The sequence below is a fragment of the Pseudonaja textilis genome, chromosome 7 (assembly GCF_049901715.1).
Source record: "Pseudonaja textilis isolate UNSWEBS1 chromosome 7, rPseTex1.2, whole genome shotgun sequence".
Lineage (NCBI taxonomy): Eukaryota > Metazoa > Chordata > Lepidosauria > Squamata > Elapidae > Pseudonaja > Pseudonaja textilis.
Window position 1 is genome coordinate 2578262 of NC_141996.1, and position 24247 is coordinate 2602508.

The 24247-nt window shown below is 45.6% G+C and overlaps 1 protein-coding gene across 1 annotated transcript in view; it reads right to left on the reverse strand.

Annotated features, from left to right (window-relative positions):
* The window catches only part of RELT (RELT TNF receptor), a 33194-nt gene extending 10027 nt beyond the window's left edge, over window positions 1-23167 (reverse strand). Inside the window, exons 1-6 of the mRNA XM_087936898.1 lie at window positions 22861-23167; window positions 15528-15641; window positions 13342-13520; window positions 4509-4594; window positions 3591-3848; window positions 733-813 (exon numbers count right to left, since the gene is read on the reverse strand). Of these exons, the coding sequence (XP_087793024.1) occupies window positions 733-813; window positions 3591-3848; window positions 4509-4594; window positions 13342-13520; window positions 15528-15641; window positions 22861-23043 (901 nt within the window). The 5' untranslated portion in view covers window positions 23044-23167. The remainder of the gene's footprint in view (window positions 1-732; window positions 814-3590; window positions 3849-4508; window positions 4595-13341; window positions 13521-15527; window positions 15642-22860) is intronic.
* Between the last annotated feature and the right edge of the window lie 1080 nt (window positions 23168-24247).

A 24247-nucleotide genomic window follows, 5' to 3' on the forward strand; every position in this document is an offset into this window, starting at 1 on the left:
TCATTCATTCATTCATTCATTCATTCATTCATTCATTCTTGGAGTCTTAGTGGACAACCAGCTAAACAGGAGCCAGCTGTGTGCAGCAGCAGCAGCCAAAAAAGCCAATGCAATCCTAAGTTGCATTAACAGAGGGATGCATCGAGATCGAGGGAGGTACTGATTCCACTCTATAAAGCCTTGGTAAGGCCACACCTAGAGTACTGCATCCAGTTTTGGTCACCACACTATAAAAAAGATGTTGAGACTCTAGAAAAAGTGCAGAGAAGAGCAACCAGGATGATGAGGGGACTGGAGGTTAAAACATACAACGAACGGTTGCAGGAACTGGGCCTGGCTAGTCTAGGGAAGAGAAGGACCAGGGGAGACATGATAACGGTCTTCCAATATTTGAGGGGCTGCCCCAGAGAGGAGGAGAGGGGGGTCAAGCTATTTTCTAAAACACCCGAAGGCCAGACAAGGAATCATGGATGGAAACTGACCAAGGAGAGATTCAACCTGGAAATAAGGAGGAATTTTCTGACAGTGAGAACAATCCACCCATGGAACAGAAGTTGCCTTCAGAAGTTGTGGGAGCTTCATCCCTGGAGGCTTTCAAGAGGAGATTGGACTCCCATCTGTCAGAAATGGCGTAGGTTCTCCCGCTTGCGGGGGGGTGGTTGGACTAGATGACCTACAAGGTACCTTCCAACTCTGATTATCGGTTATCTGTTCTCTGAAGGAGACCGTCACCTTTTTTCTCCGTGATCAGCCGCACCAGGACTCCGATCGTATCCTCGTTCATGTCTTCCATCTTATGGCCCGAACTGTTCCCTAAAAATGGAAGTTTAACATAGTTAAGAGCCTCAAATTTTTGAAAAGCGGCTTGGTCTAGTGGTGAAGGCACCAGGCTGGAAAGCAGCTGTGAGTTCTAATCCCAGTTTAGGCATGAAAGCCAACTGGGTAATGCTGGGCCAATCACCAGGAGACAGTGAGTTCTAGTCCCGCCTTAGGCACAAAAGTTGGTTGGATGACTTTGGGCCAATCACCAGGAGACGGGGAGTTCTAGTCCCGCCTTAGGCATGAAAGCCAGCTGGGTGACTTTGGGCCAATCACCAGGAGATGGCGAGTTCTAGTCCCACCTTAGGCATGAAAGCCACCTGGTGACTCTGGGCCAATCATCAGGCAAAAGTGAGTTCTAATTCAGTCTTAGGTATGACAACTGGCTGGGTGACTTTGGGCCAGTCACCTGGAGATGGTGATTTCTAGTCTCGCTTTAGGCATGAAAGCCAGCTGGGTGACTTTGGGCCAATTGCCAGGAGACTGGGAGTTCTAGTTCTGCCTTAGTCATGAAAGTTGACTAGGTGACTTTGGGCCAAACACTAGGAGACAGAGAGTTCTAGTCCCGCGTTAGGGACAAAAGCCAGCTGGATGACTTTGGGCCAATCACCAGGCAATAGTGAGTTCCAGTACTGCGTTAAGAGATGAAAGCCAACTTTAAGCCAATCACTAGGAGACAGTGAGTTCTAGTCCTGCACAAAGGCCATTTTGTTTGGTGCTGTTCTAACTTTGAGCGGTCACTAAACAAATGATTGCAAGTCAAGGACTATTGATATTGCATTTCAGAGACAGGAGATGGCGCTATTGCGACGCTCATTTGTTGTCTGGTGCCAATAGGTTCCGGAAGCTGGACATCTGGGCTGAAGTCAGCCAGGGAAAGCTAACCTAGAGAAGCCCCTGCAGTTCCACAGGGCCAGTTGTGGATCTAATCAAAGAGTAACAAGAGTTGGAAGGGACCTTGGAGGTCTTCTAGTCCGACCCCCTGCTCAATCAGGAGACCTTAGGAAGGACCTCTGGCATATTTGTGTCTGAAACCTCAAAGGATACCCAACAGTTTTGGGGCGTTCAAGACTCAAACTAATTTTGCTCAGTGAGAGTTAACCAAAACAGTGTTGTCTTTGAGTCTGTCCTCTGCACCTCTATCACTGTCTGGTTTGGTTCTGCAACCCAACAGGACAGACACCGACTCCAGAGAGGAATTAGGATGGCAGAAAAAACAATGGCTGCCAACCTGCCTTCCATGGAGGACCTGTATATACTGCACGAGTCAAAAAGAGGGCTGTGAAAACATCTACAGCCCCCTCACACCCTGGACATAAACTGTTCCAACTTCTACCCTCAAAATGACACTATAGAGCACTGCACACCAGAACAACTAGATACAAGGAGAGTTTTTCCCCCAAATGCCATCACTCTGCTAAACAACTAATTCCCTCAACACTGTCCAACTATTTACAAAGTCTGCACTATTATTACTATTAATCCTCCCATCCTTTCTTTCACTCATCTCCTCCCCCTTATGACTGTATGACTTAATTTTGTTGCTTGTATCCTTATGATTTATATGGACTGTTTCCTAGTATGATTCGATTGCTTATTGTAGCCTATGACTATCATTAAGTGTTGTACCTGATGATTCTTGACGAATGTTTCTTTTTTTAATGTACACTGAGAGCATTTGCACCAAGGCAAATACCTTGTGTGTCCAATCACACTTGGCTAATAAAGAATTCTATCTTTATCTCTATGCTATGCTATGCTATGCTATGCTATGCTATGCTATGCTATCTCTATCTTCATTTCTACATCTGCCTATCTCTATCTTCATCTCTATCATCTGCCTATCTCTACCTTCATCTCTATCATCTGCCTATCTCTATCTTCATCTCTATCATCTGTCTATATCTTCATCTCTATCATCTGTCTATCTCTATCATCTATCTATATCTATCTATCTATCTATCCATCTATCTTTCTTTATCTATCTATCTATCTATCTATCTATCTATCTATCTATCTATCTATCTATCTATCTATCTTCTATCTCTCTATCCATAGCTAGCTAATTATCTATCTATCTATCTATCTATCTATCTATCTATCTATCTATCTTCTAACTATCTTCTATCTATCTCTATCCATAGCTAGCTAATTATCTATCTATCTATCTATCTATCTATCTATCTATCTATCTATCTATCTATCTATCTTCTATCTCTCTATCCATAGCTAGCTAATTATCTATCTATCTATCTATCTATCTATCTATCTATCTATCTATCTATCTATCTATCTATCTATCTATCTATCTATCTATCTATCTATCTATCTATCTATCTATCTATCTATCTATCTATCTATCTTCTAACTATCTTCTATCTATCTCTCTATCCATAGCTAGCTAATTATCTATCTATCTATCTATCTATCTATCTATCTATCTATCTATCTATCTATCTATCTATCTATCTATCTATCTATCTCTATCTTCTAACTTCATCTCTATCTATCATCCATCCATCCATCTAATCTTCATGTCTTCATCTCTATCAGGGCGATAAGGTGGGTGTTTGTAAACATTCCCCTGGAAGACCGTTTGTGAAGCCTTGCAGGCCGCGAATGAATGTAATTCACAGCCGTGGAAATAAAAAATGGTTTTGCCGGAACGAAGATTGTGTCTTATGCTTTCTAAGGCAGCCTAGGTCAGAACACATTGCCAGGGTTGTCCAAGAGAGCTCACACTTCACACAAGAGGTATCCCCTCCCCTCACCGGTTCGGTCTGATTTAGCGGCCTCCTCATCCGTCTCCTTCTGGGCCATGCAGTGGTACCCCTTTTTCATCAGCAGGTTGCAGAAAAGGATGCCAAGCAGACCCATAATGCAGAAGACGGGGACGATGGCCAGCACCGCGTACTGCGTAGCGCTCTCATCCGGCTTCCCATCCCGGGTGCCATTCAGTGTCAACTTTTCTCCGTGTCTTGGGTGGGGCTCGGCGTTTCGGGTCAGGCGGGCTGGACGTTTTCCGGAGCCTTCGAGAAGAGTCGGGAGAAGAAGACTTGAAAAGGTCATCGAGAAGACTTCGCTGTCTTTTTTTTAGTTTATATGTGTGTGTGTGTGTGTGTGTGTGTGTGTATAAAATATAATATTAGGTACATATTTCAAATTATTTATCCATTATTAATAACCGTGTTGAATTACTGCCATGCCTTCACGTCTGGAATTCGTGCTCCTGTCCTGTCAGACTAATTTCCTTCAATGTGGCTTGTTTGGATTTTAAGTTACAGTTTGCGTTGACCATGTTTTGGACTTAATTTTCTGCAGCCAAAGTCTGTACCTAGGAGAGTTTTTCTCCAGCCCAGAAGGTAACCAGGACATTGGGGGCAAAGTTGGAGATAATGAAGCGACTCTTCTTGTTTATCTGACTGTGTTGCCTTTGTGCCACGCCCCTTGGGGTCATTACTAAAGGTCATAAAACGGAGAAAATCTCACTTAACAACCGTTTTGCTTAGCAAGGGACATTTTGAGCTCAATTGTGGTCATAAGCTGAGGACTACCTGTGCTTGAAAAGGGCTAATTCTGACGGCACACGGTTATCACATCCCACAGGACTTTGCATGCTCAGGACACTAAAGAGGTCCTTGTCTCTTGGAATCCGGCCAGGGCAGCCTCCTCCCCTGCTTTGTTCTCACCTTGGCATTCAGGTGACCCCCGGGGGGCAGACAGGCAAGGGAGGCAGCTACTCCTCGTATCCGTCTCCCCGTCAGGACTGTAGTACCTGCAAGAAGCAGAATGAGGAGAGGTAAGAAAAAAAAAAACTTGGGCTAGAAAAGAAATGGCAGAATGTCAAAACGTCCATCAGGATGAGCAAAGGGACGTTTCGATGACGGCCTCAGCTGAGAGAAAAGCGACAGGGAGCCCCTCCCTCTTGCATTCTGGGGAAAGGTGGGGGGGTCTAAATGGCAGACTAAACTTATTGATAAATCTGTCTGTCTATCTTTTGTCTCTCTCAATCTGTCATCTATCTTCATCTATCTATCTGTCTGTCTATCTATCTATCTATCTATCTATCTATCTATCTATTTTCATCTATCATCTATTTCTATTTTTATATTTCTACCTGTCTTCTATCTATCTATATCTATCAATCATCTATCTATCTATCTATCTATCTATCTATCTGTCTGTCTGTCTGTCTGTCTGTCTGTCTGTCTGTCTGTCTGTCTGTCTATCTATCTATCTATCTATCTATCTATCTATCTATCCATCCATCCATCCATCCATCCATCCATCCATATTCTATCTTCATCTCTATCATCTATTTCTATCTTTATATGATCTCTCTATGAAGATCTATCTTTTATCTTCATCTATCTCTAATCTATCTTCATATATCTATCTACCTATCTTCTATCTTCATCTCTATGCTATCTATTTCTATCTATCTCTCTATCTTCATCTCTATCTATCTATCTATCTATCTATCTGTGGCATCTATATCTATCTCTATCAATCATCTATTTCATCTATCTATCTATCTATCTATCTATCTATCTATCTATCTATCTATCTATCTATCCATCCATCCATCCATCTATCTGTGGCATCTATCTCTATCTATCTCTATCAATCAGCTATCTATCTATCATCTATCTGTCTGTCTATCTTCCTATCTATCTATCTATCTATCTATCTATCTATCTATCCATCCATCCATCCATCCATCCATCCATCTGTGGTATCTATATCTATCTATCTCTATCAATCATCTATCTATCTATCATCTATCTATCTATCTATCTATCTATCTATCTATCTATCTATCCATCCATCCATCCATCCATCCATCCATCCATCCATCCATCCATCCATCCATCCATCTATCTGTGGTATCTATATCTATCTATCTCTATCAATCATCTATCTATCTATCTATCTATCTATCTATCTATCTCTATCAATCATATCTATCTATCTATCTATCTATCTATCTATCTATCTATCTATCTATCTATCTATCTATCTATCTATCTTCATCTATCTATCTATCTCTCGTATCTACCTTCTATCCATCTCTCTCCCCCCCTCCCTCCCTCCGTCTCTCTCTCTCTCTCTCTTCCTTCCTCCCTCCCTCCCTCCCTTGGTCATAAAATTGGGTGGGCCCCCTTTAACAATGGCCTCGTTTCCTATCTCCATCAAGGACTAGCTGCATTGTAAATTATCCCTTTCTGGGGACCGAGCTTCCTTGTAACAGCAAATAATTAAATAAAATTACTACAAGTTCTAATTGCAGAGAGTGCTTTATTTAGGACCAGGTGAGTGGTGCACCTGGATCCAGTTCAGGAGACACAATCACAAGGGGGGAATTTTGCTTCGTCAGCCCGATTTGGCTCTGGAGTCAGCAGCGGAGATTATGACTAAGGTCGTGTCTAGTTTCTCTATCCTGAGAAAGTGAGTTCAGCCAAGTTTTGGGAGTGACTCACGCAAAGTATCTAAACCTTTTGCACCCTGGAGTATCCTAGCCAGAGGCTGCAATTCTCACGTGTCTGTTCCACGTGACACACTGCCACAATTTTCTGGCTGGAAATTGAGGTTTGCTTCCAGTCCCCAGCAAAAAAACCAAATCCCACTGCACAATGGGTTCGCTTAATGATTGCCCCCCCCCCAAAATGATCATCAAATAGGGGACAGTCCCACAAAGATCTGCTTAACATCCAGCACGACTTCATGACCGTAATTTCTGGGCTCAATTGTGGTCATAAGTTGAGGACTGCCTGTATAAAAGCCCCCTCAACTGTTTCACCCACCATCAAGTTTTCAGAAAAAGTTGGCGAAAAAAAAACACAGCCTCCCTTCCTCCGTGGCATGTGCCCAAAATTGCCGAAGATACAGATAGTTCTCAACTTACGACCACAGTTGAAACAGAAATTTCTGCTGCTGAGCAAGTTGGTTGTTAAGTGAGTTTTACTTCATTTAACAACACGGTGTCCATCATAAATACGAGTCAATTGCCTTATTGGACTAAAATACACACATGATTTGAATAAAACGATAAAACAGCATAGAGACTTAAAAAAAGAGACATTTTCATTAGGGATTTTACCTGAAGGTTATAGTAAGGAAATCATATATTTGATTACTCATGTTATTTAACTGCGGCTAGAATTGGAAAAATGAGAAAATTCCAGAGGAAGAAGAGGTGATTAAGAAAATAATGGAATGGGCAAAAATGAGTAGATTGACATTAGAAATTAGAGATCAAGAAGAAATGGAGTATTATATGATTCGAGATTTATTTTATCAATGGTTAGATAGAAGAGTAACAAATTGAATATTATTATAATAGTAATGATATATTATAATTGATTATTTTTAAATAAGTTACACTATGAATATCATTTAATAAGAATTGAGTTTTACTTTTAAAGACAGCCTGGAAATGAAACTAAAATCTAAATAATAGAGTAATAATGAGATAATATGATATGGAATGTTGATTAGAATATAATATGAATGTAAAATTAGGAGGATACGATTGTAAATATTGTGAACATTATATACTATATATATATATATATATATATATATATATATATATATATATATATATATACACACATACATACATACATACATACATACATATACCAAACTGACACACTATATAACTAAAATATGGTTTTATTTATTATGTTGCACATTATAAAAAATAAAAAACTTTTTCAAACAAAAAGTTAAAACTAAATATGAGTCCCTTGCCAAGGGGTCTGAATTTTGATCACTGAACCATGGAGATGTTTCAATGGTCGTAAGTGTGAAAACTGGCCATAAATCGCTTTTTTTCCCATCGCCGTTGCAACTTCGGTCACTAAATGAACCGTTCTAAATCAAAGGCTACTTTTAGGTGAAGAAAGCACGATAGCTGGCATGTATTTAGGGTGGCTGCACTGTCTTCGGAGCAACGTCGATGGAAGAAGCCAGGATTCGCTTCAACAACCACACTGGTTTGCTTTAAGGACTGCGGCGGTTCATTTAACAAAAAAACCCCCGTAAATGGCAAAAATGGGAAATGGGGCACAACCCTCTTGAAACGGTTCAGAAGCTGTTTTTTTTTTCCACGGCCTTTAGAAAACGTCTGTCACTAAATGAACGGCTGCAAATTGAGGACTACCTGCGAATTGCGAATCCTTTGGAAATCAAACCTGGCTTGGATTACACCAGCCGGCCTGAGTTCAAGCAAGTTTTTGGCGTGACTCACGGGAAGTTGCTCGCTCTTAATTCCTTCTAACAAAATTCCTGCAAGATCCATCGAGCCTCATGTGTCTTTTCCACGGAGGCTGCCAAGCTTTGAACCCGCAGGGGGACAAAGGAGCGCGCTCATTAAATCAACACCGACGCCCCAAATTTAAACAGATCTCAGCGGTTTTCAGGTTTGCGAGCTATTCTTTTTTTTGTCTTTTTAAATAGATTTTATGAAAGTTTTACAATTAAAAAAACCCCCACACAAATCATGTTTACAGTTTTTGCAACACATTGTAGCATCGGGTTTTTCTATTATTCATAGCTATATACATATATACATTACTCATATTTACATTATATATTATCTATTATTCCTACTATCTATCCAAGTATATAAATTCTTCCAGACCGTATAGAATTCTCTTTTTTCCTTCTCTTGCAACTCCCATAGTAAGCTCATTCATTTCCGCACAATCCATAATTTTTCTAATTAACATATTGTCTGCGGGATTACCCTCCACTTTCCAATTCTGAGCCAAGGTTATTCTCGCCGCTGTCAGAATAGGTATTGTGAGACATTCAATTTCTTTTTTATATTCGCCTCTAATTATCCTAATAAAAACATTTCTGGTTTGAATTCTATTTTTTTCCTTTATTTTTATTTTATTCCAGAATTTTTTGGCTTTGGGGCACAACCCTCACATATGAAAGAAGGTACCCATTGTTGGTTTACACTTCCAACATATTGGACTCAAATTTGGATAGATCTTGGCCAATGGTGCTAGATGCCAACGATAGAACATTTTATAAAGGTTTTCCCTATACAGGGCAACCATTGTTAATTTATAATTTCTCTTCCAAAGTCTTTCCCAATCCTCTAATTAAATATTATATCCAAAATTTTTCATCCATGCTATCATTGTCTGTTTTACTATCTCCTCCTCTGTATCAAATTTTAGAAGGTAGTTATAAATTCTGGATATACATTTTTCTTCTGGTCCTAATAAGATTTTGTCGAGCTGTTGAGGGCTTATGTCTGTGCCAAATTCTTCCATATCTTTTTTTATACTTCGTTTCCACTTGCAGATAGGGACACCGGTCTAACTTAAATCGTTCTTCCTTCAATTGAGAGCTTTTCTTATATGGGCCGCCCCACCAAAGAGGAGTTATTAACTTGCAATCTTGGTTTACGAATCCTGGCTCGTTCGTTGTTTCCCAATAACATCAACAGGATGGGCTGCAAAAACTAGGTTTTGTGCGGGTGCATCTCCCTACGACCCGCAACCTCTTTATTATCAATGTCTATTTGGGGAGTCTTCATTTCAGTCGCAAGTTGGGACAGTCGTAAACTGGGTCAGTTGCTAGAGGATCAACACCCAAGAAGATAGGCTCAAGATCCAGATGGATCCTGACAAACTAGAACACTGGGCCGAACCTAACAAAATGAAATTCAGTGTAGAGGAAAGTAAAGTCCTACACTTAGGCAAGAAAAACCCAAAAGGACACATATAGACTGGGTGAAACTAGGCTCAATAGCAGGAACTGTCAGAGGGATCTTGGAGTCTTGGTGGACAACCAGCTAAATAGGAGCCAGCCGTGTGCAGCAGCCACCCAAAAAGCCAACGCAATCCTAAGTTGCATTAACAGAGGGATACAATTGAGATCAAGGGAGGCACTAATACCACTCTGTAAAGCCTTAGTAAGGCCACACCTGGAGTACTGCATCCAGTTTTGGTCACTATAAAAAAGGATGTTGAGACTCTAGAAAAAGGGCAGAGAAGAGAAACCAGGATGATTAGGAGACTGGAGACTAAAACATACAGCGAACAGTTGCAGGAACTGGGCTTGGCTAGTCTAGGGAGGAGAAGGACCAGGGGAGACAGGAGAGCATCTTCCAATATTTGAGGGGCTGCCCCAGAGAGGAGGAAGGGGTCAAGCTATTTTCTAAAGCACTTGAAGGCCAGACAAGGAATAATGGATGGAAACTGATCAAGGAGAGATTCAACCTGGAAATAAGGAGAAACTTTCTGACAGTGAGAACAATCAACAGAACAGAAGTTGCCCTCCGGAAGTTGTGGGAGCTTCATCCCTGGAAGCTTTCAAGAAGAGACTGGATTCCCCGCTGTCAGAAATGGTGTAGGGTCTCCTGCTTGGGCAGGGGGTTGGACTAGATGACCTATAAGGTCCCTTCCACCTCTGATGGTCTGTTATCTGTTAACTGCAGCGATTCACAACGGTGGGAAGAAGGATTGTAAAATGGGGGTTCTATTCCTTTAACAATTGCCTGGCTTAGCCATGGAAGTTTTGGGCTCAACTGAGGTCATTTAAGTTGAGGACTATCTGTATTTCGGACCTGCACATGCACAGCCTTTCTCCAAGGCCAGAACCCCGAACAGTTAAATGAAATCTGAAAATATGATAGGATGGTTCTTAATCCACTTACCCTCAATTGGCGTTACTATCTTTGTATCCCCGGTTTTCATTCTATCTCTTGTAACTTGAGAAAACTTTCGATATTTTTTTTTGTATTTGCTTTTATTTTTATTCTTCAAAATCCATTAGAAAACATAGACCTCTGACCGTTCTTGTGAAACGTAACGCAAAATCTGAAATAATTGCCACTATTTTTTGCCCTTCCTTTCTTCAGCCAGGGATCGTGAGATTAAGTTTTTCAATTTCCCACAAAAACCTCGTGTGACTTTTTCAAGGATTTGGAGCTGAGCAGGACGCTGGAGGTCATTTCCATTTCCTTTTGTGTCTTGGAAGAGGCCTATAGGTGATCCTCAACTTACAACTATTTGTTTAGGGACCACCTAAACTTACAAACACTAAAAAAAAAAAGATTTATGATGTTTTTTTTTGCACTTACGACCGTCGCATCCTTCCCATGTTCACCTGATCAAAATTTCGATGCTTGGCAACTGTCTCGTATTTACGACCGTTGAACTATCCCAGGGTTATAGGATCCCCTTTTGCTTGCTTCTGGCAAGCAAAGTCCATGGGGAAGCCAGGTTCACTTAACAACGGTGCTACTAACTTCACAACAGCAAGCGGTTCACTTAATGACTGTGGCAAGAAAGGTTGCAAAATGAGGCAAACCTCTCTTAGCAAGTGTCTCATGTAGCAACAGTTGTGGTCATAAGTCAAGGATTACCTGTACTTGGTAAACTTGAATTTTAGGAAAGAGTTGACATGTAACTAAGAAAATCTCTCTCTCTCAATCATCTATCATACATACATATGTATATATATACATATACATATATATATACATACATACAAACTTGTTTTCTGAGGTTCTCGCGGGTATCTAGGCAACGTTTCGATGAAGTCTCATTCATCATCTTCAGGCTTGTGTCTTCGGCTTTGTGCTTCTCAGAGTACTAAGTACAAAGCTGAAGACACAAGCCTGAAGATGATGAATGAGACTTCATCAAAACGTCACCTAGATACTTCCAATCTTACGCGGGAGAAAACCCGAATAACCAAAGATCCACATACATACATACATACATACATACACAAACATACATATACATGCATACATATTGCAAAAAGTTCCCCAAGTATCATGTTTCATTCTCAGGACGGACTGGGAAGATCCCTGCCTGAGATTCTCAGAATATGCCCTGCACAATGCCTTTAATTTGATTACTGAATTAATCCACTTTTCTGCATTCACACAACATACTGGAGAATAGAATAGAGTAGAATAACAGAGTTGGAAGGGACCTTGGAGGTCTTCTAGTCCAGCCCCCTGCCTAGGCAGGAAACCCTACACCACTTCAGACAAAGGGCTATCCAACATCTTCTTAAAAACTTTCAGTGCTGGAGCACCAACAACTTCTGGAGGCAACTTGTTCCGCCGATTAATTGTTCTCACTGTCAGGAAGTTTCTCCTTTAATTCCAAGTTGCTTCTCTCCTTGATGAGTTTCCACCCATTGCTCCTTTTTCCTGCCTCTTCAGGGGCTTTGGAGGATAGCTTGACTGGACTCTACATAAACCCAACAGGATTGATTCAGCCACAAACATAACCCACAGCAAATAACCGATGATACAATTTAAGAAAGCTCAACCACAACCAAGCTTGATTCCAGCCAAGCTCAATCCCAACCAAGCTCAACCACATCTAATAACAACCAATAATAACCAAATTCGATTCAAACCAAGTCCAGCACACTGGGCACGTATGCTACAGATAAGACTTGATTTGACATCCTACAGCTGCCACTGATATTTGTCTAGTTTTTTTCACAGCCTCCAGATTGGACTCTGGAGCGCACCTGGAAGAGAAATGCTCCAAACCAGGGATGTCCAACCTTAGCCATTTTAAGACCTGCGGACTTCCAAAGGGCTAGCTGAGGAATTTTGGAATTGAAGGCCGCAGGTCCTAAAACGGCCAAGGCTGGACATCCCTGCTCTAAACTGAACAAAATCAAAATTCAGAGACCGGAACATCTGCCCAGTAGTTTCCCTTGGTGAAGATCTATCTATCCCTGACCAGGTGTCCACTGGTTCTACACAGCCTTTGTGATGACCCAAAGGGGCGTGGCACAAAGGCAACACAGTCAGATAAGCAATAACAGTCGCTTTATTAACTCCAACTTTGGCCCCAATGTCCAGGTTACCCTCCCAGGAACAGCCTTTGACTGTAGAAAATTCGGTCCAAAACAAGGCACACACAAACTGTAATTTAAAATCCAAACAAACCAAACCGAAGTAATTAGTTCGGCACAGCGGGAGCAGGAACTTCAGACTTCAAAGCACGGCAAAACTCACACAGTTGGGAAGATGCCAGGAGCACAGATAAGCCACGATAATACCAGACAAACCCACGTTGGTTCCCAGCAGCTGCCGCTCTCAGATTGCATCTCTTTTAAACTCTCTTCCCAGGTGTGCCTAATGAAGGGAATCAGGGCCCTTTCCTTCCCCGTAAGCCATGCAACCCACGCTGCTCCCTTCTCCGTTCCTCCCTGCGTGCCCTAGGATGAAGAGGGGGTGGGCCTGGGTCATCTTCTGAACTCCCTCTCCCTTGTTCTACCACTTCCCTGCTCTGCCCAGCCGGACTTTGCCCTTCCCCCAGTTTCTTCCACAGCCCACGGAGCCACACTCCCGCTCCCTGTCGGCTGTTCTGCTTCCTCTTCCGAGTCAGTTTCCGACAGGAGCAGAACAGCCTTCTGTATTTCTCAAAAGAGACATTTCCTGGCCTGGGGTTGCTTGGAGACAGGAGAAGACACCCCTTGCAAGAGAATCAGAATGGGAAAGTGCCGGTGAAGACTTACCCGGGTAAACAGACGCCGCACAAGGCGTCTGCAGTCGCTGTTCCGACGCGGATACGGACTCTGTTCTTGGCCTCGCAAGAAGTATGCAGTGAGCAGAATTCCAGGTCGGAGGTGGAAGAGAAGAAACCAGCCGAACAGGGCTTGCAGGCCATTCTCAATCCTGAACCATAACCACATTTCTGTGGGGAAAACGAAACCAAAAATGCTGCTTAAAGGAATGATATTCGTGTTTATCCTGGAATACCTTCCAACCCCTTTTGGGAATTAGGTTTAAGTATTGCGGGGTTCTTGGCGCTCTCTGAGATTGGCTGTTCTCGTGCAGATGTTTCCAGACCCAACTAGGTAACATCATCAGTACTAGAAGGGAAGGGGTTTACCGAGAGAGGAGGAGGAGAAGGCGTCAACTCATAAAACATTCCTATGCCTGTTTTAGTAGTTGCTATAATAAGGGGGCACAGGAAGGATATCTGGAAGAGCAGTGCAGTAGTTTGGAAGTGAAAGTACATTCCAACTCTTCACTTTAAAAGGCTGTAACTAAACTACCAGAGCTTTTCCCCGGGAATGTACTGAATTGGAGAACGTGATTGATGACACCCAGCCTGTGAAGGTGCTCAGTTGGAGAATCTGATTAATGACACACCCAGGAGAGAGGGGAGGGGGGAAAACAGGGTCATAGGGAACTGTAAATGACGTAGGCCAGAGTTGGCGTCCAACAGGGCAGTGCCAGTACGTCGCCTCTAATAAATCCTTGGAAGTTTTTTGAAGTTTGGCTCGAGGATCACGATTTAATTTTGGCTTGGTTGTTTTCTTGCAGGCGTCTTATTACTCAACTCGGTAACATCATCAGTGCTAGAAGGGAGAGGGGTGAGGCTTCCGCCCGTTCGCCAAACTGAGCAAACGGTTGACGAACAATTCTAGTAAACAGATGCGAACCAGCTGAATCCCACCGCTGGGTTTACTCTCTGTTTACATACAAGTGGCTCGCCCTTTTAGTGTTTGGTGCCAGTTTCATTATTACAGATAGCAAATATCCTCCCACTCTAAACCAACGACGATGGTAGCATTGTCATGAATACCTCTCCTTTCCTTCCTTCCTTCCTTCCTTCCTTCCTTCCTTCCTTCCTTCCTTCCTTCCTTCCTTCCTTCCTTTCCTTCCCTTCCTTCCTTCCCGTCCCTTTCCTTTTTCCTTCCCTTCCCTTTCTTTCCTTCTTCCTTCTGTTCTCCCTTCCCTTCCTTTCGTTTCCTTCCCTTCCCCTTCTCTCCTTCCCCTCTCTCCCTTCCTTCCTTCCCTTCCTTTCCCTCCCCTTCCTTCCTTCCTTCCTTCCTTCCTTCCTTCCCTTCCCTTCCCTCTCCCTTCTGCTTCATTTGGGTATTGAAGGAACTCCCAGAATTCTCCAGCCAGCATGAATTCTGGGAGCCGAAGTCCACAAATCGTCAAGGGCCCAAAGTCGAGAAACACCAGTTTGGTCAATCAGACCCATTTACTGAGTTCACACATGGACCACTACACGGAAAACGTGATGCTGTGTGAATGGCGATCCTGTTGTGGTTGGTCAGCAGCCGGTGCAGACAGCAGCGGAGTCGGCAGTGAGGAAGAAAGGGGACCGGTCAGGGAGTCTGGAGAGGACTCGGATGAGGGTCCTGCGTCCGATGCAGAGATGGGGCCAGGACCATCTGGGAGTGGGGTGCTGACTCCGGAGACTCCGGAATCTGGCAGCAGCGAGGCAGAGGAACAGCGGGAGCCTGTTCCCAGTATGTGTGTGCGCAGAGCTGCTAGAAGGTGAGAGCAGCTGAAACAAAAGGGGCGACTTGGGAGTAAGGCTGGGAGGTGATTGCCCCTCCCCTAAGGGATAACAGTCAGGCCAAGGTGACGAAACCTTTGCAGGAAGCAAAGCCGTTCGATCGGTGCCGAGTCCTGCTTGTAGCTCTGTGTACTTTGGTTGTTGTTTTTTCTTGTACATCGGTGGGTTTCTTTTATAGTTAATTGGATACTTCTGTTTTTGGCCGCATGCCACAGCACTGAAAGGTGTGTGCTTATCTTGGGGGAGGGACTGTTTAAGATTAGTTCTGGCTGGGAATGAAAATAATTCCCAGCGTTGCAATAAAATAGGTTTTTGCTTTTCAAACAAGCTTGTGTTTCCTTACGTTTGATGAAGCTTGGGTCAGAACAGAGACAATTTACTCACTCTGTCAGGCTCTTCTCCGGCTGGGCAGGATTCGCACAGGAGACAGCGGCCGTCCGCACCCCGATACTCTCGGTCCCCGCAGGCCTGAGCCCACGCTGGGTGCCAACACAGGGCCTAAAAATAACAGAGCAGACAAAAGCTTGTGATTCTATTTTTGCATTACCACCGTAAGGTTAGGAGGGAAAGGATACAGCAGGGAATGAACGCAAGTAAAAATAATTCTGTTTTCTACAGAAACTGTGATTCATTCCACTGTCCAATGCACGGCGGCGCAGAGTGATTCCTTTTCCTCATACAGCAGAATCAAAGGACTCCAGACCTCTGAAAAGGTTATGTTATAAAGAGAAGGTGGTGTAAGGTCTCCTTTTGGGGGCAGGGGGCTGGACTAGATGACCTCCGAGGTCCTCTCCACCTGTCTGTGTTTCTGTGTTTCCTTGAAGCTTGCAAATGGGTGCTCCAAGTGATGTATTTGATCCAACTAAGAGCCTTCCTTCCCTCCCTCTTTTCTTCATGTTTTCCTTCCCTCCTTCCCCTTCCTTCCTCCCTCACTCCCTCTTCCTCCTTCTGTCCATCCCTCCCTCCCCCTTTTCTTCCCTTTTCATTCCTCAATCGCCTCCCTCCATCCCTTCTTCCCCTTCCTTCCTTCCCTCCCTCCATCTTTTCTTCCCCTTCCTTCCCTCCCTCCCTCTCTCCCTCCTTCTGTCCCTCCCTCCATCTTTTCTTCCCTTTTCATCCCTCAATCGCCTCCCTCCATCCCTTCTTCCCCTTCCTTCCTTCCCTCCCTCCATCCCTCTTTTCTTCCCCTTCCTTCCCTCCCTCCCTCTCTTCCTCCTTCTGTCCCTCCCTCCATCTTTTCTTCCCTTTTCATCCCTCAATCGCTCCCTCCATCCCTTCTTCCCCTTCCTTCCTTCCTCCCTCCCTCTCTTCCTCCTTCTGTCCCTCCCTCCATCTTTTCTTCCCTTTTCATCCCTCAATCGCCTTCCTCCATCCCTTCTTCCCCTTCCTTCCTTCCTTCCCTCCATCCCTCTTTTCTTCCCCTTTCCTCCCGTCTTCCCCTTCCTTCCTTCCCTCCCTCCATCCCTCTTTTCTTCCCCTTCCCCCCTCCTTCTCCTTCCTTCCTTCCTTCCTTCCTTCCTTCCTTCCTTCCTTCCTTCCTTCCTTCCTTCCTTCCTTCCTTCCTTCCCTCCCTCCCCTCCCTCCCTTCCTTGGCTCCTGCCTTCTTTTGCGTAGGTTTTTAATTAACACATTTTCCGGAGCTTCCGACACAAAGCATGAACAAATATATACAGTAGCCCTTTAGACTTGAACAGCCCAAGAAGCCTCCAACCCGCTCACCCGCTCCCAATATTTCACACTAGCTAAGTTTAGGGTGTTACGTGAATGTAATCCCAGGGGTTGCAACTGAGCCGCTCAACAGTGATCTCTGGACACAGCTGGGAATCTCGCTTCTGGGTGTGCCCTCTGGCCATATCCAGAAAAGAGGAGGCCCGGAGCGTGACCTATTTCCAGCACCAACTCCTGGGACAGAGCCCAGCCGGCCTCGCGCAGAAACACATCAGGGTTGTCCCAAAAAGTCCTTTATCCAAAAAAAACAACCGGACTTGGTTTTTTCCCTGAAGAGGTTTTGCTTCCCACCCAAGAAGCTTCTTCAGTTCTGGCGGAATCCTTCCATGCATTCTCCACCATTCTGTCAGAACCGAAGATGCTTCCTGGATGCGAAGCGAAACCTCTTCAAGGAAAAAACAAAGCCCACTTGCCTGTTGAAAAAAGCAGATAACAGATAATCAGAGTTGGAAGGGAGCTTGTAGGTCATCTAGTCCAACCCCACCACCCAAGCGGGAGACCCTACACATTTCTGACAGAGGACAGTCCAGTCTCTTCTTGAAAGTCTCCAGTGATGAAGCTCCCACAACCCCCGAAGGCAACTTCTATTCCATGGGTTGATTGTTCTCACTGTCAGAAAATTCCTCCTTATTTCCAGGTTAAATCTCTCCTTGGTCAGTTTCCATCCATTATTCCTTGTCTGGCCTTCAGGTGCCTTGGAAAACAGCTTGACCCCCTTCCTCCTCCTCTCTGGGGCAGCCCTTCAAATATTGGAACTCTGCTATCAGATCACCCCATCCTTCTTTTCCTTAAACTAGACATGTCTTCTGACTATCCACGGTTTGCTCAAATTCCTTCCTTCCTTCCTTCTTTCCTTCCTTCCTTCCTTCCTTCCTTCCTTCCTTCCTTCCTTCCTTCCTTCCTTCCTTCCTTCCTTCTTTTTCTTTCTTTTGCTTTGGAAAATAGCTTGACCTCTCTCCTTTCTCCTCAAACATTGGAAGATGCTCTCCTGTCTCCCCTGGTCCTTCTCTTCCCTAGACTAGCCAGGCCCAGTTCCTGCAACCGTTCATCGTATGTTTTAGCCTCCAGTCCCCTAAAATCATCCTGGTTGCTCTTCTCTGCACTTTTTCTAGAGTCTCAACCTCTTTTTTTGTAGTATGGTGCCTAAAACTGGATGCAGTACTCTAAGTGTAGTCTTACTAAGGCTTTACAGAGTGGTATTAGGACCTCCCTTGATCTCAGTTGCATCCCTCTGTGAATGCAACTGAGGATTGTGTTGGCTTTTTTGGCTGCTGGCTCCTAATTTAGCTGGTTGTCCACTAAGACTCCAAGATCCCTCTCCCAGTTCCTGCTATTGAGCCTGGTTTTCACCCAGTCTATATGTGTGGATTTTTGGTTTTGCATAGCTGCATGCTCAAGCTTTTCAGCCCCAACCGGTCCTTCCCTCGCCTGCAAATATTCCTGAGCTGAACATTGGGGGAATTGCACTCCCCGACTGACGCCAAACCTCAGCAAGCTAACAAGCCACAGAGGAGCCTCGCTGAGTCCTGCAGCCTTTAAGACTTGCCACCATTTCGATGCGGAAGAATGAACTTTGCCTTTCAGCCTTTTTTCTCTAAACAAACTCCTCCCCGCTGGCTTTGGATCAGAGCTATGAATAACAGAATTGCAGAGCTGGAAGGGGCCCTAGAGACCTTCTAGTCCAACCCTCTGCTCAAGCAGGGATACCCCATACCTTTTCAAACAAATGCTTGTCCAATATCTTCTCGAAAACCTCCAGTGTTAGCACAGCCACCACTTCTGGTGGCAAGTAGTTCCACTGGTTAATTGTCCTCACCGTTAGGAAATTCCTCCTTTAATTCCAGGTTGCTTCTCTCTTTGGTTCGTTTCCATCCATTGCTACTTGTCCTGCCTTCTTTGGTGCTTTGGAGAATAGCTTGACTGCCTCTTCTTTGGGAAAGCCCCTCCAATACTGGAAGGCTGCTATCATGTCACCCCTAGTCCTTATTTTCATTAAACTAGACCTGCCCAATTCCTGTAACCATTCTTTATATGTTTTAGCTTCCAGTCCCCTAATCCTCTTTGTTGCTCTTCTATGCACATTTGTTGTGGTTAGCCGGCAGCAGGTGTGGACGGCTGAGGAGAGCGAGGACTCAGGTGAGGCGCCAGGACCATCAGGGAGTGGAGTGCTGCCTTCAGAGATTGTGGGGGCTGGCAGCAGCGATGAGGAGGTTCCCGAGGAGCCTGTGCCAAGTGCATGTAAGATCGCTCGCAGGAAAGAGCAGTTAAAACAGCACGGGCGACTCGGGAGTAAGGCCCCTCCTTCAAGAAGATAAAAGCCAGCTCTGAAACTAACCTTCTCTGCAGAAGGCAAAGACGTTTTGAAACTCAGCCTCGTGGACATTCTAGTATCCTGAGTTTCTATTTGAAGATTCTTATTTTGCAAATTATTTCTTGTCTGTTATCTTTTGGCAAGTCTCGCACAGTTTGGCAAGGCTTGTGCTTAACACAGCTAATTATTTTGTAGAAGCATTACAAGGTTTCTGGGTTTTTTTTTTTTTGGATGGTGTTTGATTTGTTGGAAAAGGGCGTGGGTCAGAACAACTCTTTTCTAGAATCTCAACATCATTTTTACATCGTGGAGACCCAAAACCTGGATGCAAACTTAGCTATGATGTTGATTCTACCCCTCTGTGGCCTTAGCCATGATCTTGATTCTACCCCACTGTGGCCTTAGCCATGATCTTGATTCTACCCCTCTGTGGCCTTAGCCATGATCTTGATTCTACCCCTCTGTGGCCTTAGCCATGATCTTGATTCTACCCCTTTGTTGATGCAGCCCAGGACGGTGTTGGCTTTTTCGGCAGCTGCCGCACGCTGCTGCCTCATAGTTAAGTGAGAAGGCCGGTTAGCAGCCCGCGTTCTTCGTGGGTAATTTTCCACTGCTGTTGACTCAGATCTTGCCAACGTGGGCAAACTTGCCATGCTAAGAAACCCTGTGATTCAAATGCTGGGTAGAGACTCCTGCAGCGAAGGGTAAATTTGGGGAAGATGCCGGGATTTCAAGGGGTTAGGATCACTCCCCGAGTCTCACCCCTTGCTATGGAGCAGGGATCAAAATTCAACTATCCCAAGATAGAACAGAATGTCCGAGTTGGAAGGGACCTTGGAGGTCCTCTAGTCCAACCCCCTGCCTAGGCAGGAAACCCTACACCACTTCAGACAAATGGTTATCCAATCAGCTGTTCCACTGATTAATTGTTCTAACCGTTCGGAAATTTCTCCTTAGTTCTAGGTCCGTGATGGCGAATCTATGGCACGTGACCCACCCCAAGCAAACTTACCTCACTGCGCACGCACGCGCCTCCCAGATGATTTTCGGGCCTTTTTCAGCCTCCCGGAGGCTCGAGGGAAACCTCTGCAGCCTTTGGAGGCCGAAAAACAGGCCCTGTTTCATCACTTCCTGTATTTTTGGAAATACTAGAAGTGACCAAACGGGCCTATTTTTCGGCCCGCAAAGGCTGCAGAGGCTTCCCTCGAGCCTCCGGGAAGCCGCAAAAGGCCCCCCAAATCAGCTGGGAGTCGCGTGCATGCGCAGCGCAGGTAAGAGGGTGGCGGGGAGGGGGAATCGCGTGCGCATGAGCATGTGTGCATTGCCTTCTCGGTGCTGGCACGTGAGCGAACGTTTCGCCACAGGAGCCCCCAAAGGTTAGACCCCGGTGTTTTAAGTTGATGCTGGTATAGGTAACCCTCAAACTTACCACCATTCGTTTCGTGGCTCTTCAAAGTTACATCAGCATTGGGAAAAGTGGCCACGTTTGGAGACCTCGGCTCTTGAATTCCACATTTTTAGGAGTTGTGGGTTGTTGTTTTTTTAACACTGAATCATAAAGAGGGCACAGTTTACTTTGATAAGCGCCCACACTGTAATTTTGGGGTGAGTGTTGACAGAGCTGAAATTCCAAACCTATTTATGTTTCAATCTTTCAGGATGGGGCGGGGGGAGCGAACGATGAGCAAACTCTACCCGTGAATGATATGCTACCCGCCCAAGTCAGCAGAAACCTTATCCTGCGTGTGAGTTGTCTAAACATCTCTAGGGCAAAATTGGAGGGAGGGAGGGAAGGAAGGAAGGGCAAAATAGGGAGGAAGGAAGGAGAGAAAGAAAGATAAAATAGGGAGGGAAGAAGGAAAGAAGGAAAGAAAGAAAAGATAAAATAGGGAGGGAAGAAAGAAGGAAGGAAAGAAAGAAAAGATAAAATAGGGAGGAAGAAAGAAGGAAGGAAGGAAAGAAAAAGAATAGGAGAAGAAAATAGGAAGGGAGGGAGGGAAGAAGGAAGGAAAGGAGGGAGGGAAGGAAGAAGAGAAAAGAAAGAAGGAATGAAGGAAGGAGGGAGGGAAGGAGGAAGGAAAGGCAGACAGGCAGAGATGGCGGAATGAAGTAAGGAAACAAGGAAGGAACGAAGGAAGGAAGAAAGGAAGCAAGGAGGGAGGGAAGTAAGGAAGGAAAAGTGGGGAAGGAAGGGCAAAATAGGGAGGAAGGAAGGAAAGAAAGAAAAGATAAAATAGGGAGAAAAGAAGGAAGGAAGGAAGGAAGGAAGGAAAGGCAGACAGGCAGGCAGGAAGGAGGGTGGGAGGAAGGAAGAAGAGAAAAGGGAAGGAGTGAAGGAAGGAGGGAGGGAGGAAGGAAGGAAGGAGGGAGGGAGGAAGAAAATAGTGAAGGAATGAAGAAATGGAGGAGGGAGGGAGGAAGAAAAAGACAGACAGGAAGGCAGAAGGCAGGGAGGGTGAAAGGAAGGAAGGAAGGAGGGAGGGAGAGAAGAAAGACAGGCAGGCAGAAGGCAGGCAGGGAGGGAGGAAGGAAGAAAATAGTGAAGGAATGAAGAAATGGAGGAGGGAGGGAGGGAGGAGAAGCAGACAGGCAGGATGGCAGAAGGCGGGGAGGGTGAAAGGAAGGAGGGAGGGAAGGAAGGAAGGAAGGAAGGAAGGAAGGAAGGAAGGAAGGAAGGAAGGAAGGGAGGGAGGGAGGGAGGGAGGGGGAGGGAGGGAGGAAAACAAGAGAGTGTAGGAATGACAAAATGGAGGAGGGAGGGAGGGAGGGAGGGAGGAAAAGCAGACAGGCAGGAAGGCAGAAGGCAGGAAGGAAGGAAGGAAGGAAGGAAGGAAAGAAGGAAGGAGGGAGGGAGGGAGGAGGGAGGAAGTAAAGGAAGGAAGGAAGGAAAGGAGATATAAGGAAGGAAAACCAGGAGGGAAGGAGGAAGGGAGGGAGGAGGGGGAAGGAAGGAAGGAAGGAAGGAAGGAAGGAAGGAAAGAAGGAAGGAAGGAAGGAAGGAGAGGGAGGGAGGGGGGAGGGAGGAAGTAAAGGAAGGAAGGAAGGAAAGAAGGAGATATAAGGAAGGAAAACCAGGAGGGAAGGAAGGAAGGAAGGAAGGAAGGAAGGAAGGAAGGAAGGAAGGAAGGAAGAAAGAAAGGAATTTGAAAAGCTGAAATGACAAAGATACCGCTAGGCATGGAGTGCCGCACGGCCCATACCAGAGGCTGAACCCCCCTCCTGAATTTAACCCACTTCCACCAATTCACTCCATTTTGATTCAGATCACCACCCACCTGCCCCATGGTGCAACCTGTTCTAGGGCCCTCCTTTCAGAGGGACGGACTTCAACTCCCAGAATCCCCCTGGCCAGCCTTGGCGTTGAAATCCACCCCGCTTAAAGCGGCCAAGTTTGAAAATCACTGCCGGAGGATAAAACTTAATCCAGCCCTTTGCCCCCCCCCCCAAATACCCTCTTGCGAGGGTTAGCATCAGAACAGAATAGGAAGCAGAGTTGGAAGGAACCCCGGAGGTCTTCTAGTCCAACCCTCTGCTCATCAGACAGGGAGACCCGATACCATTTCGGGGGGTGGCGGGGGTGGCGATGGTTGTCCAGCCTCTTCTTTCAAGGCCAGGCAGGACCTCCACGCCCATCCTTCCCGGCCGCTGCCCAACGCACAGAAAGAAAGGGATGCTTACGGTTAGGAGGCTGACCGCCCAGCAGAAATCCGGATGCCTTTTCATTTCGTCCAATTTCACAGACGGGAGAGAGACAGACGGGAACCTCGCGACGGAGTCTGAAGGGACGGGAGAAGAAAGGTAAGAGACCGAGGCTCGGGCGACCTTATATTGCTTCCGAAATAAATGGTGGTTGCTCTCCATTGCGGTCTGCGTTTACCTTTGTCCCACATGTTATTTTGGGAGGGGGGGGGTTGGCTAGTGAGAGAGTCGGGCTGTTTAGCTCAGCCAAGGAAGGCTTTTGTTGTGTGTGTGTGTGTGTGTGTGTGTGTCGGGCGGGGGTATGATTAAGTTGAAGAAAAGGAAATCAGAGATGCGGTGGACTTCCTATGGTGTGTGTGCGCGCGTCTTCCTCAGCTCCGTGGGTGTGTGATTTATATACTGAACGCAGCAAAGGCCGCAGGTTTAAGCTTGCTTGCTTGCTTCCTTCCTTCCTTCCAGCTCCAAATGATACCTTCTGAGACCCACACACACACACCTGAGACCCCCAACCCACAACCAAAAGAGGCCCCAGCCTTAATGGGATCCTGGTGTTGTGTGGTCCGTCGGCAGCCTTTGGAGCTGGAAGCAGAGCCGGACGGTGGTGAGGAACGTAGGCCAGTCTAGGAGTCCGGGGAGGACTGTTCTGACCCAAACCTGGTACCAAGGAAACCAACCCGAAATGGAGGTAACAGCAAAACCTTTTAATGCTTCTCTGCGAATTCCGTTCCTTCCCGGTTCAAAGGCTCTTTCAAACTAATTGTCTCTGATAAGAAGGAGCCTTGCCAAAGTTGTGCAAGGCTGCCAAGAACACCAGATAAAGTGGCTAAGAAATATTCCAAACACAAAGACCAAACACCAACCAAGATAGTCCAAACGTCCACAAGGCTTGAGTGCAAAAACGTCTTTGCTTCCTGCAAAGAACTCCGGTTTCTCAGCTGGCTTTTATCTCCTCAGAGAGGGGCCATCACCTTGCAGCCTTACTCCTGAGTCACCCGTGTTGCTGCAGCTGCTCTTTCCTTTGAGCAGCCCAGTGCGCAGGCTCCTCGGGGACTTCTTCATCAGTGCTGCCAGCCTCCACAAACACTCTGATGGTCCTAACCCTACCCCTGCCTCTCACGCAGACCCCCTTATCCGAGTCCTCACTCTCCGAGACCTCAGCCGTCCACCCTTGCTGCCGGCGAACCGCAACAAGGACTCGGGTCCTGCGTCCAATACAGAGATGGTGCCAGGGCATCTGGGAGTTATGTACCGACCCCGGAGCCTCCAGAATCGGGAAGCAGCGAGGCAGATGAACAGCGGGAGCCTGTTCCCAGTGTGCCCTTGCATAGAGCTGCCAGAAAGCAAGAACAGCTAAGACAAAACGGGT